General features: G+C 37.5%; 1 protein-coding gene across 1 annotated transcript; it reads left to right on the top strand.

Annotated features, from left to right (window-relative positions):
- The first annotated feature begins 684 nt into the window (after nt 1-684).
- Nucleotides 685-12407, top strand: LOC130921710 (keratin, type II cytoskeletal 8-like). The gene is made up of 9 exons (XM_057845923.1): nt 685-1164; nt 4259-4467; nt 8578-8638; nt 8733-8828; nt 8923-9087; nt 10032-10157; nt 11568-11788; nt 11875-11915; nt 11991-12407. The coding sequence occupies exons 1-9, from the start codon at nt 715-717 to the stop codon at nt 12248-12250; spliced, it is 1629 nt and encodes a 542-aa protein (XP_057701906.1). The 5' UTR covers nt 685-714; the 3' UTR covers nt 12251-12407.
- Nucleotides 12408-13971: the final 1564 nt, after the last annotated feature.

Raw genomic sequence — 13971 nt, 5'->3', positions numbered from 1 at the left:
GCTTCCATGTCGTTGATCGTAGCACTTGTAAAAGTGCACATAATTCTTGCTTTTTCCTTACTTGCTGTAAAAATCCTGTTAGTACGACGTGAGCAAAATTACTCAAAGGATAAAAATATTTTTGTCACATTTCTGAGACATGCAGTCTCCGGCCACTACTGCGTGGAGAACATCACACAGGGAGAAGACAATTTACTTTGCAATATGCCATGCCTATGAGAAGTGAGGAAACATAGAGGAGGTGATAAATCGATGTGCTCTTTCATTATACCCAAGGTTTGACTTTATGCTGCGCGTGCAAATATTTGACAGGATATTGCAATCACAAAACTCATTCTAATAATGTAAAAATAAGCAAAGGAATCTAAGGTAAGGTATACATAATAGACAAATCTAAATCTGTTTGATTTATGTGATTTGTAGAACAGACCAATGAATGAGTTTCAATGTCATTACTGTACTATCTTGCACAATTTGCAGGCTGTAAATGTGCAACAAGATGGGATTTTATTCCTTGACAACACACCCATCTCCACACCCATGTCATATTCCTGTGTTCGTGACAATGGCCAATAGCAAGCAAGAAGTGACCCTCCCCTATTCTAATAAATAGCACCGAATGCCAGGGACGGTCCATCTGCCTGACTCTCCTACCTTCAGCAGAGTCTCTGAGCCTCCTCTCACCCCACCTCGCTGCTAAAGAATACTGTGACCATGTCTGCCAGAGCTGTGAAGACCACCACCTTCTCTACCCTGTCCACTACAAAGGGTCCGAGTCAGGGTTTCAGCAGTCGCTCCTTCTCTGGCTACGGTGGCCGAGGTGTGGGTGCTGCCAGGCAGAGCTGTGTAGTCCGTGGCTCCTACGGTGGAGTGGGTAGCAGTGGAGCTGCCGTTGGCGCTGGGGGCTTCAAGATGGTCGGTGGGTATGTTGCTGGGGGGTCAGCCCAAAGAGCAGGAGGACTGGAGTTTGGCTATGTGGGCTTTGGTGGTGGCATGGGAGGTGGTATGGTCCAAGAAGCTGCTCCCATCACAGAGGTGACTGTGAACAAGAGCCTGTTGACCCCCCTGAACCTGGACTTTGACCCCACCATCCAGTCAGTCCGCATCCAGGAGAAGGAGCAGATCAAAACCCTCAACAACCGTTTCGCTTCCTTCATCGACAAGGTCAGTCAATTTTTCTAAGAATCACATTGCTTCACATTTTGTACTCTTTTTTTTTTTTTTCATTGGCTCAACAAGCCCTAGAAGAGTGGTTCATAACCTTGATAAAGGTAATGAACCCCACAGGTTTCACAGGTGCATTCACTGAAACCTTTGGAATTTCATAATAAAGCAATTTTTTAACGAATTCAAAACCTGGCAAGCTAACACCTAAGTGTTCAAATTTCTTCCAGATTTCAAATTTACTACAAATAATTTTTCCTTTTGCTGTTGATTTTCATGTTGGTAAATGAAATGAAGCCCATTTCATTTCACATTGTTCCTTTTTTTGTTTTCTTGGTTACATTGTCATTTCATTCTCGCATCTTTGCATCACATACTATTTTCATGGCGTAAAAATGACGCAATTAAAAAAAATATATATATCTACACAGTTCACGCTGTCTGTAGGTCTGTTATACCTCCTCATATCAAGTGTCAGTCAACGTTCCACTGAGCAAACTGATTTCTCCTCCCATTAGATACAGGGCTAGCAGTTGAAAGAAATGGAATAAAACCTGGTATTTGAGAGCAAACATGTCAAAAACCTGGTCTAAAAAGCTTCTTTGCCTAGATTTAGTAAGCGTACGAAATAGGGCTCTGCATTTAACCTTCACTGAACCCTTGAGGCTTACTCACCAAGCCCCTGAGGTTAATTACAACCCCACTGAAGAACCACTGCCCCAGAACTATAGCCACACACAGAAGTAAAAAAAAATCCATTTCAAAAGACATGTTAGCCATTGAGAAGTTTGCAAACCAACATGGTATGTCTCGCCTGCATCTTTCTTTGATTGAATAAGCCATTCTGCCCCCCAAAAAAACCCCTGTTCTTTGGCCGCACTGCACTATAAGCTGCAGGTTTACACATTGCGTTATAGGATATTTTCACCATAAGACTACTGCTCGTTACCCATTAAAAATCCATAAATTAGCTACATTGGAGTATAAGGTCCATGGTTTAAAGCAAGGGGAAAAAAACCCCAAAAAAGTAACAGTCTTTTACAGTCCAAAAATTAGGGCAAAAATGCACACTTACTGTAGATTGCTAACGTCACATAATTTGAACCAATGCTTTTTGACAGTGAATCTACTTTTGCGAAGTTTGTAATATTCTCAACATCAGAACAAATATACCTATAAAAAAGATTAAAAGATGCTACAGTAGGTGGTTAAAAAATGACTAAAAAACACAGGAATTTTAGCAATCTATCGCTGTAATAATGTGAACGTTGACCACCTCATGTTGTTGGATTAAAGTGTACAAGTAGAAATCGTTCAATATATGTAGCCAGCATCAAACAGTGTTTACGAAATAACACTAAATAATATGAATGAAAGATCTGCTAACCAGAAGTGGTTAGAGTAGCCATAAATTGTACTCAAGTAGTGTTTCTTAAAAATAATATTACTCAAATAAAAGTAAAAGTAGTCATCCAAAAAATGTACTCAAGTACAAGTAAAAAAGTATTTGGTGAAAAGAATACTCAAGCAATGGGTAATATTGTGAGTAACTGCTTACAATGTTTGATTTTTGATTTTAAACAATTGTTATTTTTTCCAGCACAAAGTGATCTGTATGGACTGTTATTATACTTTGAAGAAGAAGAAGACTATAATCCTCTATATAATCACATTAGTCCAAACAAATTCAAAACAACAACAAAAAAAGAAAATTCATTGAATTCTGTCGAGAGACAAAAAAAATACAGAAATGAAGCATCATCCGTCCAAACAGCACGAGTGACCTTTTCTGGAGAAAACATATTTCCGATGATAATAATAATCATCATCATCATCATCATCATCATCATCATCATCATCATCATCATCATCATCATAATAATACATTTTATTTGAAGGCGCCTTTCTGGCCCTTAAGGTCGGTATTATGAAACTAAAAGGATCATATCTACTGTTTTCCATGGTCAGTCGGTGCCAAATAAAAACGGGAAGAGAGGTTAAACTGCTATGGAAAATACTTTTTACGGTGCTTTAAAGACGCCATGTGATATAGCCGTGATCATAGAACGGCAAGCTTGACTCTGATTGGTATAATGGAGTCATGTGATTATTATTACGACATCTCATTGGTGAAACTGGTAGCGCAACTGTTGACGTCTCTGGCAAAAAAGAAAAAAAAAAAAAGTCAAAATTTAATATGTAGAATAAAGAGGAACGTTTTAGGTGTAAGAGTAAGAGTAGCGTTTCTTCACAAATCTACTCAAGTAAAAAGTATGCCTTAGTAAACTACTCTTAGGAGTACATTTTTCTCACAAAGGTAATCAAGTAAATGTAATGCGTTACTACCCACCTCTGCTGTTAAGCTAACACTAAGTGATTGGTGGTCAGCTGTTGTATAGTTCTCGCCCTTAAATCATACATTGGTTCACTTGTTTAAGGAGGCCCCCATAGAAATGTGGACGAGAAGTCAAGCCGCGAATCAATCACACAAACACAAGCCCCCCAACCCTCCTCTACATTGTGAAACTACGCAGACATGCCTGTTATGTTTGCCCAAGACCCCACCCAGGGTAAGGACACTGAATAGAGACGTTGTAAAGGGGCAACAGTATGTCACAATTGGGAAATACCATCATAGTAGTGTGTTTAAAGATGTATTGTGGCTCCAAGTTGAGTAAATAATTGACGTGACAGTAATGCGGTGGTGTCAGAGGGTCATTTTTCTTTCATACATTCCATTCAGCCATACCATAGTGTCCAGTCAATTTCTCCAGGAATGTATACATCATTTATGGTACAGAATACGCACTTCCAAAAATTAATTCAGCATCATTCATCCACTTATCCTCACGAGGGATGCGGGGGTGCTGGAGCCTATCCCAGGCAACTATGAGCCGTAGGCGGGGTACATTCTGAATTAGTTGCCAGCCAATCGCATGGCACATGAAGCCAAACAACCATATATACAAACTCTACACAGGGATTGAACCCTTGAGCGCAGAACTGTGAAGCGAATGTGCTAACCGCTCATGAACCGTGTCACCTTTCTAAAACTTGAATTGTCATTTAATAATGTGTTTTTTTTATCTTGCAGGTACGCTTCCTGGAACAACAGAACAAAATGCTTGAGACCAAATGGAAGCTCTTGCAGGAGCAAACACCATCATGCTCCAGCATTGATGCTATGTATGAAGCCTACATCGCCAACTTGCGCAAGCAGCTGGACAACTTGGGCCACGAAAAGATCAAACTGGATTCTGAACTGCATCACATGTCAGGACTGGTTGAAGACTTCAAGACAAAGTGAGTTGATGTTTAATTGAAATGCAGTATTTCTTCTATAGGTGCAGTTCATGCCACCGTGACAGCGTCACACAAAAAAAGCTATTGACAAATGCCCCTCCCCTTTTTTTTTCTTTCCAATTGCTAAAAATTGTATAAAACAGTGGCCCCTTTTTCCACTTAATCTTGGTTAAAAATGAAATTGTCCATTTCTATAACGTTTGTTCTTATCTATATAGATAAAAACAGAAAATAGGAGTCCCCATGTAGAAACTGACATCCTTGAGTTAACCCAACAGAAACAAAGCAATTCTTAGACTTTGTTTATTCTTATGCAGAGGCGGGTAATAACGCATTACATTTACTCCGTTACATTCACTTGAGGAACGTTTTGAGAAAAATGTACTTCTAAGAGTAGTTTTAGAATGCCATACTTTTTACTTGAGCAGATTTGTGAAGAAGAAACACTACTTTTGCTCAGCTACTGTGGGCCTAGTCGTTAATTTTTTCCTTTTTATTCTACATATTAGATTTTTCTTTTTTTTGTTGTTGTTGTTGCCATAAATGCCAACAATGGCTCTATTAATGAGACGTTGCAACAGTAATCACATGGCTCCATTATATCAATCAGACTCAAGCTTGCTGTTCTATGATCACACCAGCCCGTTCAACGCGTGACGTCTTTAAAGCACCTTAAAGAAAATAAGTAGCTGACATAGAGTGCTGCCGTCAACATGACTAAAAAGCGCAGATTTCAACCTCTCTCCCAGTTTTTATTTGGCACCGATTGACCATGGAAACCAGAGATATGATCCTTTTAATTTCATAATTGGAAATGTTTTCTGCATTAGAGGGCACTCATGCTCTTTGGGCGAATGATGCTTCATTTCTGGAGATTTTATTTATTTATTTTTTAATTTATTTTGTATTTCTTTGGCTAAATGTATTTATGTTATAGGTTTTAGTACATAATAATAATAACAGTCTATATAAAAAAAAAAACTTGGTGCTCAGAAAATAAATACCATCATTAAAAAAAAGAAAAAAAAGAAAAAAAGAAACATTGTAAGCAGTTACTCACAATGTTACTCTTCTCATGAGTATCCTTTCCACCAAATACTTTTTTACTTGTACTTGAGTACATTTTTTGGATGTCTACTTTTACTTTTACTTGAGTAATATTATTTTGATGTTACGCCACTCGTACTTGAGTAAAAGTTTTGGCTACTTCACCCACCTCTGCTCTTAAGCCTTGGTTAAAAGTTTAGCATGCATGGTACACATTGGGCCATTGTCCATTTCCGCCCAAACTTCATGTTTCTGACTGGTGTCTAAAGATGTTGCTTTATAAGTATTTCCACGTAATGTTCTTTCTTCATGGTGCCATCCATTTCTATGAGTCTACCAATCCCTTCTGTTTCAAATAACTGCAAAAAAATTTAACCCAAAGTTCAGTTGGATGTCCAGTAATTCAACTGAAATTTTAGTCATCTTTTTTCTCCAAATGTGAGGATGCATATTTTTTCCCAATTCAATTATAGTTTTGTTACAACATTAGTCAAGTTTTTTAAATATTAAGGTCTTTGTTTGAACAAGAAACAACAATCTACGACGTTTATGCCCATACGCTGCGATAGAGGAGAGGGAGGTGGGGCAGTGCCTCCCCTGAAGGCCGAAAAATGTCATTGCATGTAATTGACTTTCCTATACTGTATATTAATTTAAAAAGAAAGACCTAGCCCAGGGGTCGGCAACCCAAAATATATTGAATGAGCCATGTTGGAGCAAAAAAAAAAAAAAAAAATGTCTGGAGTCACAAAAAATTTAAAGCCTTGTATATACAGTTGGGAGAACAAGTATTTGATACACTGCCAATTGGCAATGTATCAAATACTTGTTCTCCCCACTGTATGTCTTATAATGAAGTCAACAGAATCTGCATCTATAATAGCTATATTAACCTACTATCTAAATGACTAAGTTGGCTTCAAATACATAATGAGCCTTCATGATTACCGTATTTTCCGCACTATAAGGCACACCTGAAAACCTTCAATTTTTTTCAAAAGCCGACAGTGTGCCTTATAATCTGATGTGCCTTATATATGGATCAGTATTGGTTGATCATGGCATGGCATTCAATTTAGCTCAACTTCATCTCGTAAATGCATAACGCAACACCAACTACTACTCCTACTACTACTACTACTAGTACTACTACAACTACTACTAATCAGCATTATAATGCATTGTGCCCTATTCATGAAAACGGTTTCAAAACAGGCCATTCATTGAAGCTGCGCCATATACTCCAATGCGCCTTACAGTGCGGAAAGCACAGTAAATGTTTATTTTCCCTGCGGTGCATCCTATAAAGAATGATGCACCAGGTAATGGTGTTTTACGATGCTGCCGTTTTTCATTACAAAATTAATGAATTAGAAGAATTTTTGTGTCATGTTTGACTTTCCTACAGAAACCACATTAAAACTAAAAATATATATCTATCCCACCATCTTTTTCCATTTTCTAACATTTTTGAAAAAGCTCATGGGAGCCACTAGGGCAGTGCAAAAGAGCCACTTGTGGCTCTAGACCCGCGGGTTGCTGACCCCTGATCTAGCTGGTAAAATGTCTATAAAAGTTGTGAAGTAATACAACAAGCAAAAAATATGAATTAAATGAACAAGAATCCTTCAAAGTATTTCATAATGGGTCATGATTATTTTTTAACAGATCATGTGACTAGCACCTTAGAGATGGTCCTTTGCTTTGCTTAGCCAAATTTAGACCTGAGAGGGCTAGATAGATACAGTATTTGGAAATTCTTTAAACCTAAGCTTTCAAAAGTTTCAACAACTGAGCTTTAACTGAGGATTGAACACGAACAGTATCAAAATCAATGAATATATATAAAACGTAATTTTCGGACTATTAGCCACTACTTTTTTCCTCCATTTTGAATCCTGCAGCTTATAATCTCATGCGGTTTATTTGTTGATTTATTTGGGTTAATAGGAAACACTGTATTTAACAGTGGCATCATAAGACTGTCATAAGACCATCATAATTATGACATGACACTATCATGGGCATTGTTGAATAATTATGACAGATGTCATTAAGTGTCATCCAGCAAATTATGTCACTAACTCCATTTATGTCTAGCTTAGATCTTTTACATCCATTCAAAAGTGAGATAATTTGCCGGATAACACTAAATGACATCTGTTACAGGTATTTATTAATGCTCATGACAGTGTCATATCATAATTTGACAGTCTTATGGCACCACTGTCATATAAAGTGTTACCAAATACCCTAACTAGCAATTATTGAAACAACTGGAACAGTAACTGAAGAAATAATTAGTAAAGAACATGAATTTGTATTGTTTTTACATCTGTAGCGCTTCAATGCATGCTAGAAGGCATTTTGGACAAAAACAGTGTTGACAGCAGGTGGCAGCAGAGGTTCACTGTCTCCACCAAGGGAGCAGTGATGGCCAAATGAGGCTTCTTGAAGCAATTAAGCAATTGGTTCAAAGCTTCATAGTAGTTTATTTGGTCTTATGACAGTCGTATGATGCTGTTGTCAAATAAAAAGTTACCTGTTAATATTTTTTGGTGTAAATATCCCATAATACAGTGAGGACAGCTGTGGCTTATCGTCCAGTCTATGAACAAATGTCGTTTTTGTGCCAATTTGGGTGGTGGCGGCCTATAGTCAGGTGCGTCTTATAGTGCGACAATTACAGTATCTATCTAACCCCTCACAAAAGTCAAACTCTGCCTGTGTTTATGCCTCTTGTAATATTGGCTTCTTTATGCAAGTGTGCCTTTCATTAATTAGCGTGTTGCTTCCAAAGGCTTTTTTTGAATGCAAAACAAACTTACTGTATAATTTATAACCTGTAAGTGTAATTCTAAACTGCTGAGATTAGAGGACACAATGGAAAAACGGTCTTTAAAATCATTCTTTCATTGTTCTGTCATTTAGCAAAATAGAAATAATTATAAAAATAATCCTGATTGACCTAAAACAAGAAATGTAAACTTAGTATATTAACATATACATTCTGATACATTTTATGTTTACTACTATGGTTGTATTTGACTTTATTTATTTTAGGTATGAGGATGAGATCAACAAGCGCAATGAATGTGAGAACAACTTTGTCCTCTTGAAGAAGGTGTGTTCATGACTTTTGTCCATTTCGTCTCAAAGGCTGTTTGCAGATTTTTATATAGTGTGCTGAACAGTAGAATCTTTCTGTTGCAATGCAGGACACGGATGCTGCATACTTGATCAAAGCAGAGTTGGAAGCCAAACTTGATGGATTGTCCGATGAGCTTGATTTCCTGAGGCAGATCTTTGATGCTGTAACAAACTTAAATTTACCAGTCACTTATCTAAGATACAGGGATCATCTGTATTTAACTCTCACATCTGTGTTGTTTGGTCGCTTATGTGAAGGAAATCGCTGAGCTGCAGAGTCAGATCAAGGATACATCCGTTGTTGTGGAGATGGACAACAGCCGTAACCTCGACATGGATGCCATCGTTGCTGAAGTGCGTGCCCAGTATGAAGACATTGCCAATCGAAGCAGAGCGGAGGCTGAAGCATGGTACCAAAACAAGGTAGTGTATTATTTTGGCTGATATTGGCAGCTTTTACCTCAATGTTGGTGGAAGATATGACCAGGTTTTTGACAGTAATCAGATTGAACACATTTTTTGTTCTAATTTGAGTTGTTTTATTTGTTGCTTTTAACATTTTAACATTGTTCTTTATTTTACCAACCCCTTGAGAATTTTACATGTGCTTATCTCTATGATGATAGCTTTTTTAGACAGGCTCATGATTTTAACTACAGAATATAGTATTTGTAAATGTTACTATTTGCCTAAAAAGCACCTATCACTCTTGCTCTTTCCTACCTGAGAGATACCTTTCAACGCCATAATTCTGTAGGTCCCGTTACTTGAGGTCTGGTGATAAATTAAAAAACTTTTATTTCCCTTGACATTCCATAACGTTGTAGAATAAGTTGCTCACATTGTCTTTTAACAGTTTATTTCTTTAGCCACTGCAGTACTCAGTGTTTTTATTGTTTCTATTATTTGTACTGCTTCCTATAGTTGTTGTTATAAGCTTTAAACCATATGTTCAGCACAAAGTAGTTTTCTTTTTCATGCATTATTAAGGAATCAAGTTGCTGTATCACACAATGAAGTGATTTTTTTCTCTAAACAATAGGACTGCTGTATATTATGTCCTTTTGTTCTAAGCCAAAGTAAAGACTTAATTGTTTTCATAATTCATCTTTTTCTCTAATGAAGAAAATTGTCAGGCAAATCAGATTTATGCAAGGATAAGTCACCAACATCAAGCGCTTTTAACCGTCCCAAGCTGATTTTTTGGGGGATTATTGTTTGGTTTACGAATTGGAAGTCATATTGAATTACGAATCCATATCCTTTTTTTTTTGGTATGTTTATTAAAATTGAGATCATCAACTCATATGATAAAACCATCCCGACCAACCAACTCAGAGCTATTGTGTTTTCATATGTTCACCTAGTATGCCGAGATGCAGCAGTCTGCCGGTAAATGCGGCGAAGACCTGAAGTCAACCAAGGCGGAGATCGCTGAGATGAACCGCAGAATAATGAGGCTACAGGCTGAAATTGACATGGTTAAAGCACAGGTGAGGGTTAGATCACCAATGGTTCACCATAGACTTTACTATCAGTTGACGGAAAACGGGGCGCGGAGCCGCTCCGTAGGGCGCCTATTTTAAAAAACTTAAAATCAAAGATTTTCAAAACCATAGCTGCTAGTGACCTAAAACCAAACCAGGCACCTCCCTTAGGTATCCGTTGGCAAGTCATTTCCTAATAAAATCCTGAATAATTATTTTTATACAAGCATAACAAAACTTAAAATGGCTATAAAATTCTCAGATTTTACGCTAGATGGACAAAAGTGCACCTAAATTGTCACGATCAATCGCAATATTTAACATATCATATACATTTTTGCCCAAAACAGCGACTTAATTTTTTAAAAAACTTTTTTGACAATTTTGACATGTTTTCAACAGCTAATAAATCACTCCATTTTCACATCAGAAACTTAATACTTGAGGAAAGCACGCAGAATTATCTTAATTTCACTCAAAAAAGCAAATTTGGCATTTTTCTATGCACAATTACAACTTATTGAGGTTAAATTCCAATGTCACTATTGCCTCAGCACGGCTTACCGGCTGTCTGGGCCTCATCATTTCTAGATTGAAATGTTGCATAAAATAAAACTGTAAAAGCTGATTTTTTTTTTCAATGGATGCAGAAATGTCTAAAGTACTAGTCTTTTTGCCCAAAAACGAGCATTTGGCCAAAAATTTGCTGATTATTTGAATGTAAAGTTACACTATCGATACAAAATCCAACATGGCGGCCATCACAAAACAAAGAACTTTTTTAAAATTGTAAATACCGGAATATCTATAGATATGAACGTAAAACAGTCTAGATTCCTGTTTGAAAGCACCACAAAAAAAAAAAAGAAAAAAACAAAAACAAAAAACGGGCAGTTATCATTCATTTTACGTAAATATTTCAAGCTAAAATTACGCTAATTTTTTCCATTCATTTCATTTTGTTCAAAACAGTGAAAAAGTGCATGCATGGCACTATTATATACAGCATTGTAATAAGCTTGAATCCTTGACCAAATCACTCTTGAGACACTCTTGCCTGCTTGTATGCACTAAATGTTTAGTCCTGATTCCACCTAAATCCGGCGCTAGAACGCACTATGTGTTTGAGTTTATCGCAGTGAAACCATCCTCGACGCTCTGCCTAGCCCGGCCCCCTACGAGAAGCCGTGGCGCAATGTCTGTAGGAGCTGTCTCGTCAATTGATAGTGAAGTCTATGGGTTCACTTTCACAATACCACTTATTGGAAAACGTCTAAAATACCCTACCATGCATAACCCGATCAATGCCATCATTTGGTCCACACATAGATTTGGAGTTTCCGAAAACTCCTGCTCACTTCCCATTCTCTTAATAACAGATATCATAACCAATGTTTAAAACTATTCCACTATCAGAGAACTAACCTGGAGGCTCAAATCGCTGAAGTTGAAGAGCGCGGCGAGCTGGCAGTGAAGGACGCCAAACTCCGTATTAGAGATCTGGAGGAGGCTCTTCAGAGGGCCAAGCAGGACATGGCCCTGCAGGTCCGCCAATACCAGGAACTGATGAACGTGAAGCTTGCACTGGACATTGAAATCGCCACATACAGGAAACTTCTAGAAGGGGAGGAGGACAGGTATGACAACGAAGTGCACTAGTTTGATCCATCAACTTTTTTGTCATTTTGTTTTCATAATTCGTCTCTCTTCTGTGTCTCTCTAGGTTGGCAACTGGAATCAAGACCAACGTGTCCAAGATAACCTGTATGTATTTTATTATTTGAAAAATCATACACATATACGTACAATTTAAATACCTATACCTTTCTTAAATCACAGCTGTAAACTACAAAACTTATGGCCTGGAGAGCTGTCGCATCCCATCATCCGTCAGCAGCTCAATCGACACCGTCAAAGCAAGCGACGAGTCTGTGTCTGTCCCTGAGACAGCGGAGGTAAAGAGCACCACTACCACTACTGTCACTACAACAGAAACTCTGGTGACCACCAGTGAAGAAAAGAAGGAAGCGGAGGTGCCCGATGCCACCGAGGCCGCTGCTGTTGAGGAGCAGGTGGAGGCTGAACCTGTGGCTGAATGAGCTCCTAACACAAAATTTCAGCTGAATTTGACAAGAAAAATCACACCATTATTTCAAAGTTCATAAGGAGTCTACTTTTCCTCTTTGTTGGGGATTTGGGATGAACTAATGGGAAACAACTGCAAATTGTAAGCTTCAGTCATTAACAGTTCTGTCATCATGGCAATAAATGTAACTAGCCACCAGATGACGCTGTGGCATTGGTTTTTCTTAAGTCAATAAATCAAACTGCAACGTACCATGTTACCTGTTCTTTTTTTTTTTAGTTTGTGCGAAAATTTCAGGGTTTGCACATAAGGATACAGTTACACAATTTATTAATACAAAACATGTAGTTGCATGTAGTTGATTGATTCTGTAGAAGTAGTTCTATTAAGCGGGTACTTCGTCAGACATTTTAGATCCAGTTGTGACATAAAACACATTCAATGAGGGGGAAAAAACAACACGACAAACTTTAAAAAAAAAAAAATGTCCCAGTCACCAGGTTTCCCACAAATGCCACACGAGACACAGATAGGACTGTTGTAGAAATATTTTGCCAGTGAAATTATCTCAAGATTATTGTGGAAAAATAGGTATGATTGTGTTCAGACAGATACATACTAGGGCTGTCAACCGATTAAAATTAGCAGATAGATAGAAGATAGCATAGACAAACAAAAAACAGGCTAAAGTCAACTATAACAATAAATCAACAAGATGGCATTAACATTATTAACATTCTGTTAAAGTGATCCATGGATAGAAAGACTTGTAGTTCTTAAAAGATAAATGTTAAGTCAAGTTATAGAAATGTTATATTAAAACCCCTCTTAATATTTTCGTTTTAACAAAATTTGTAAAATTTTCAATCAAAAAATAAACTAGTAGCTCGCCATTGTTGATGTTAGTAATTAAACAATGTTCATGGTGCTGAAACCCATAAAATCAGTCGCACCCAAGCGCCAGCAGAGGGCGACAAAACACCAAAAAACACAAGTAACAAGTGGACATGAAACTGTGCTGTCATTTTAAGATTGTTTGAGCGGGATATGTGCGTTAATTGCGTCAAATATTTTAACGTGATTAATTTAAAAAATTAATTACCGCCCGTTAACGCGATAATTTTGACAGCCCTAATAAATATTATTGTTTATTAACAGTGTTGTCACAGAAAAATTGAAAAAAATGATTTAATCACTGATTACTGATTGCGCATCAAAAAAGAAACCTAATTATTTTACTGATTGTTATCAAAGTAACTAAGTTACTTTAAAAGTAATTGATCTGTTACCATTTGCCAAATTTCCCCCCCTTTGTTGCCTCAACATAAGAATGACGACAGAAAAATGTCATTGCATGTATCTGACATTCCGATAATTGAATTTAAAGGGGAACTTCAGAATTTTTCATTTAAGGCTTAATATTCGGGGTTTGATTAGTCGATGGAATTGATTTCAACCACCATTGACTCGTGCTAGCTTAGCCACTCCGAAGCCCTGAAACTAACAAATAACTAAGCAACTGCATGGATTTTGTTGAAACCAACTCCACTGACTAATTAAACCTCCGCTAACTCGTAGATTACGCCTAATGTCAAAAATTCTGAACTTCGAGTAAGGGTTTAGGGGTCTGGGTTAACAGCATATCAGTGCCAATGTCAATGTAAATTGACTGTGCAATAATCAACAAGGCACAAATGAATTGCACAGTGCAACAAACACAAAGGTTTGGGGCAG

The sequence above is a fragment of the Corythoichthys intestinalis genome, chromosome 9 (genome assembly GCF_030265065.1).
Source record: "Corythoichthys intestinalis isolate RoL2023-P3 chromosome 9, ASM3026506v1, whole genome shotgun sequence".
Classification (NCBI taxonomy): Eukaryota; Metazoa; Chordata; class Actinopteri; order Syngnathiformes; family Syngnathidae; genus Corythoichthys; species Corythoichthys intestinalis.
The sequence above is the reverse complement of the archived record's forward strand: the minus strand, read 5'-3'. Positions and strand labels throughout refer to the sequence as shown.

Bases quoted from the DNA above. Each gene is read 5' to 3' on its own strand.
- LOC130921710 (XM_057845923.1), top strand. From the start codon at position 715: ATGTCTGCCAGAGCTGTGAAGACCACCACCTTCTCTACCCTGTCCACT. The intron at 4,468-8,577 runs GTGAGTTGATGT...TATTTATTTTAG, and splicing joins GTTGAAGACTTCAAGACAAA to GTATGAGGATGAGATCAACA. The intron at 8,829-8,922 runs GTAACAAACTTA...GCTTATGTGAAG, and splicing joins TGAGGCAGATCTTTGATGCT to GAAATCGCTGAGCTGCAGAG.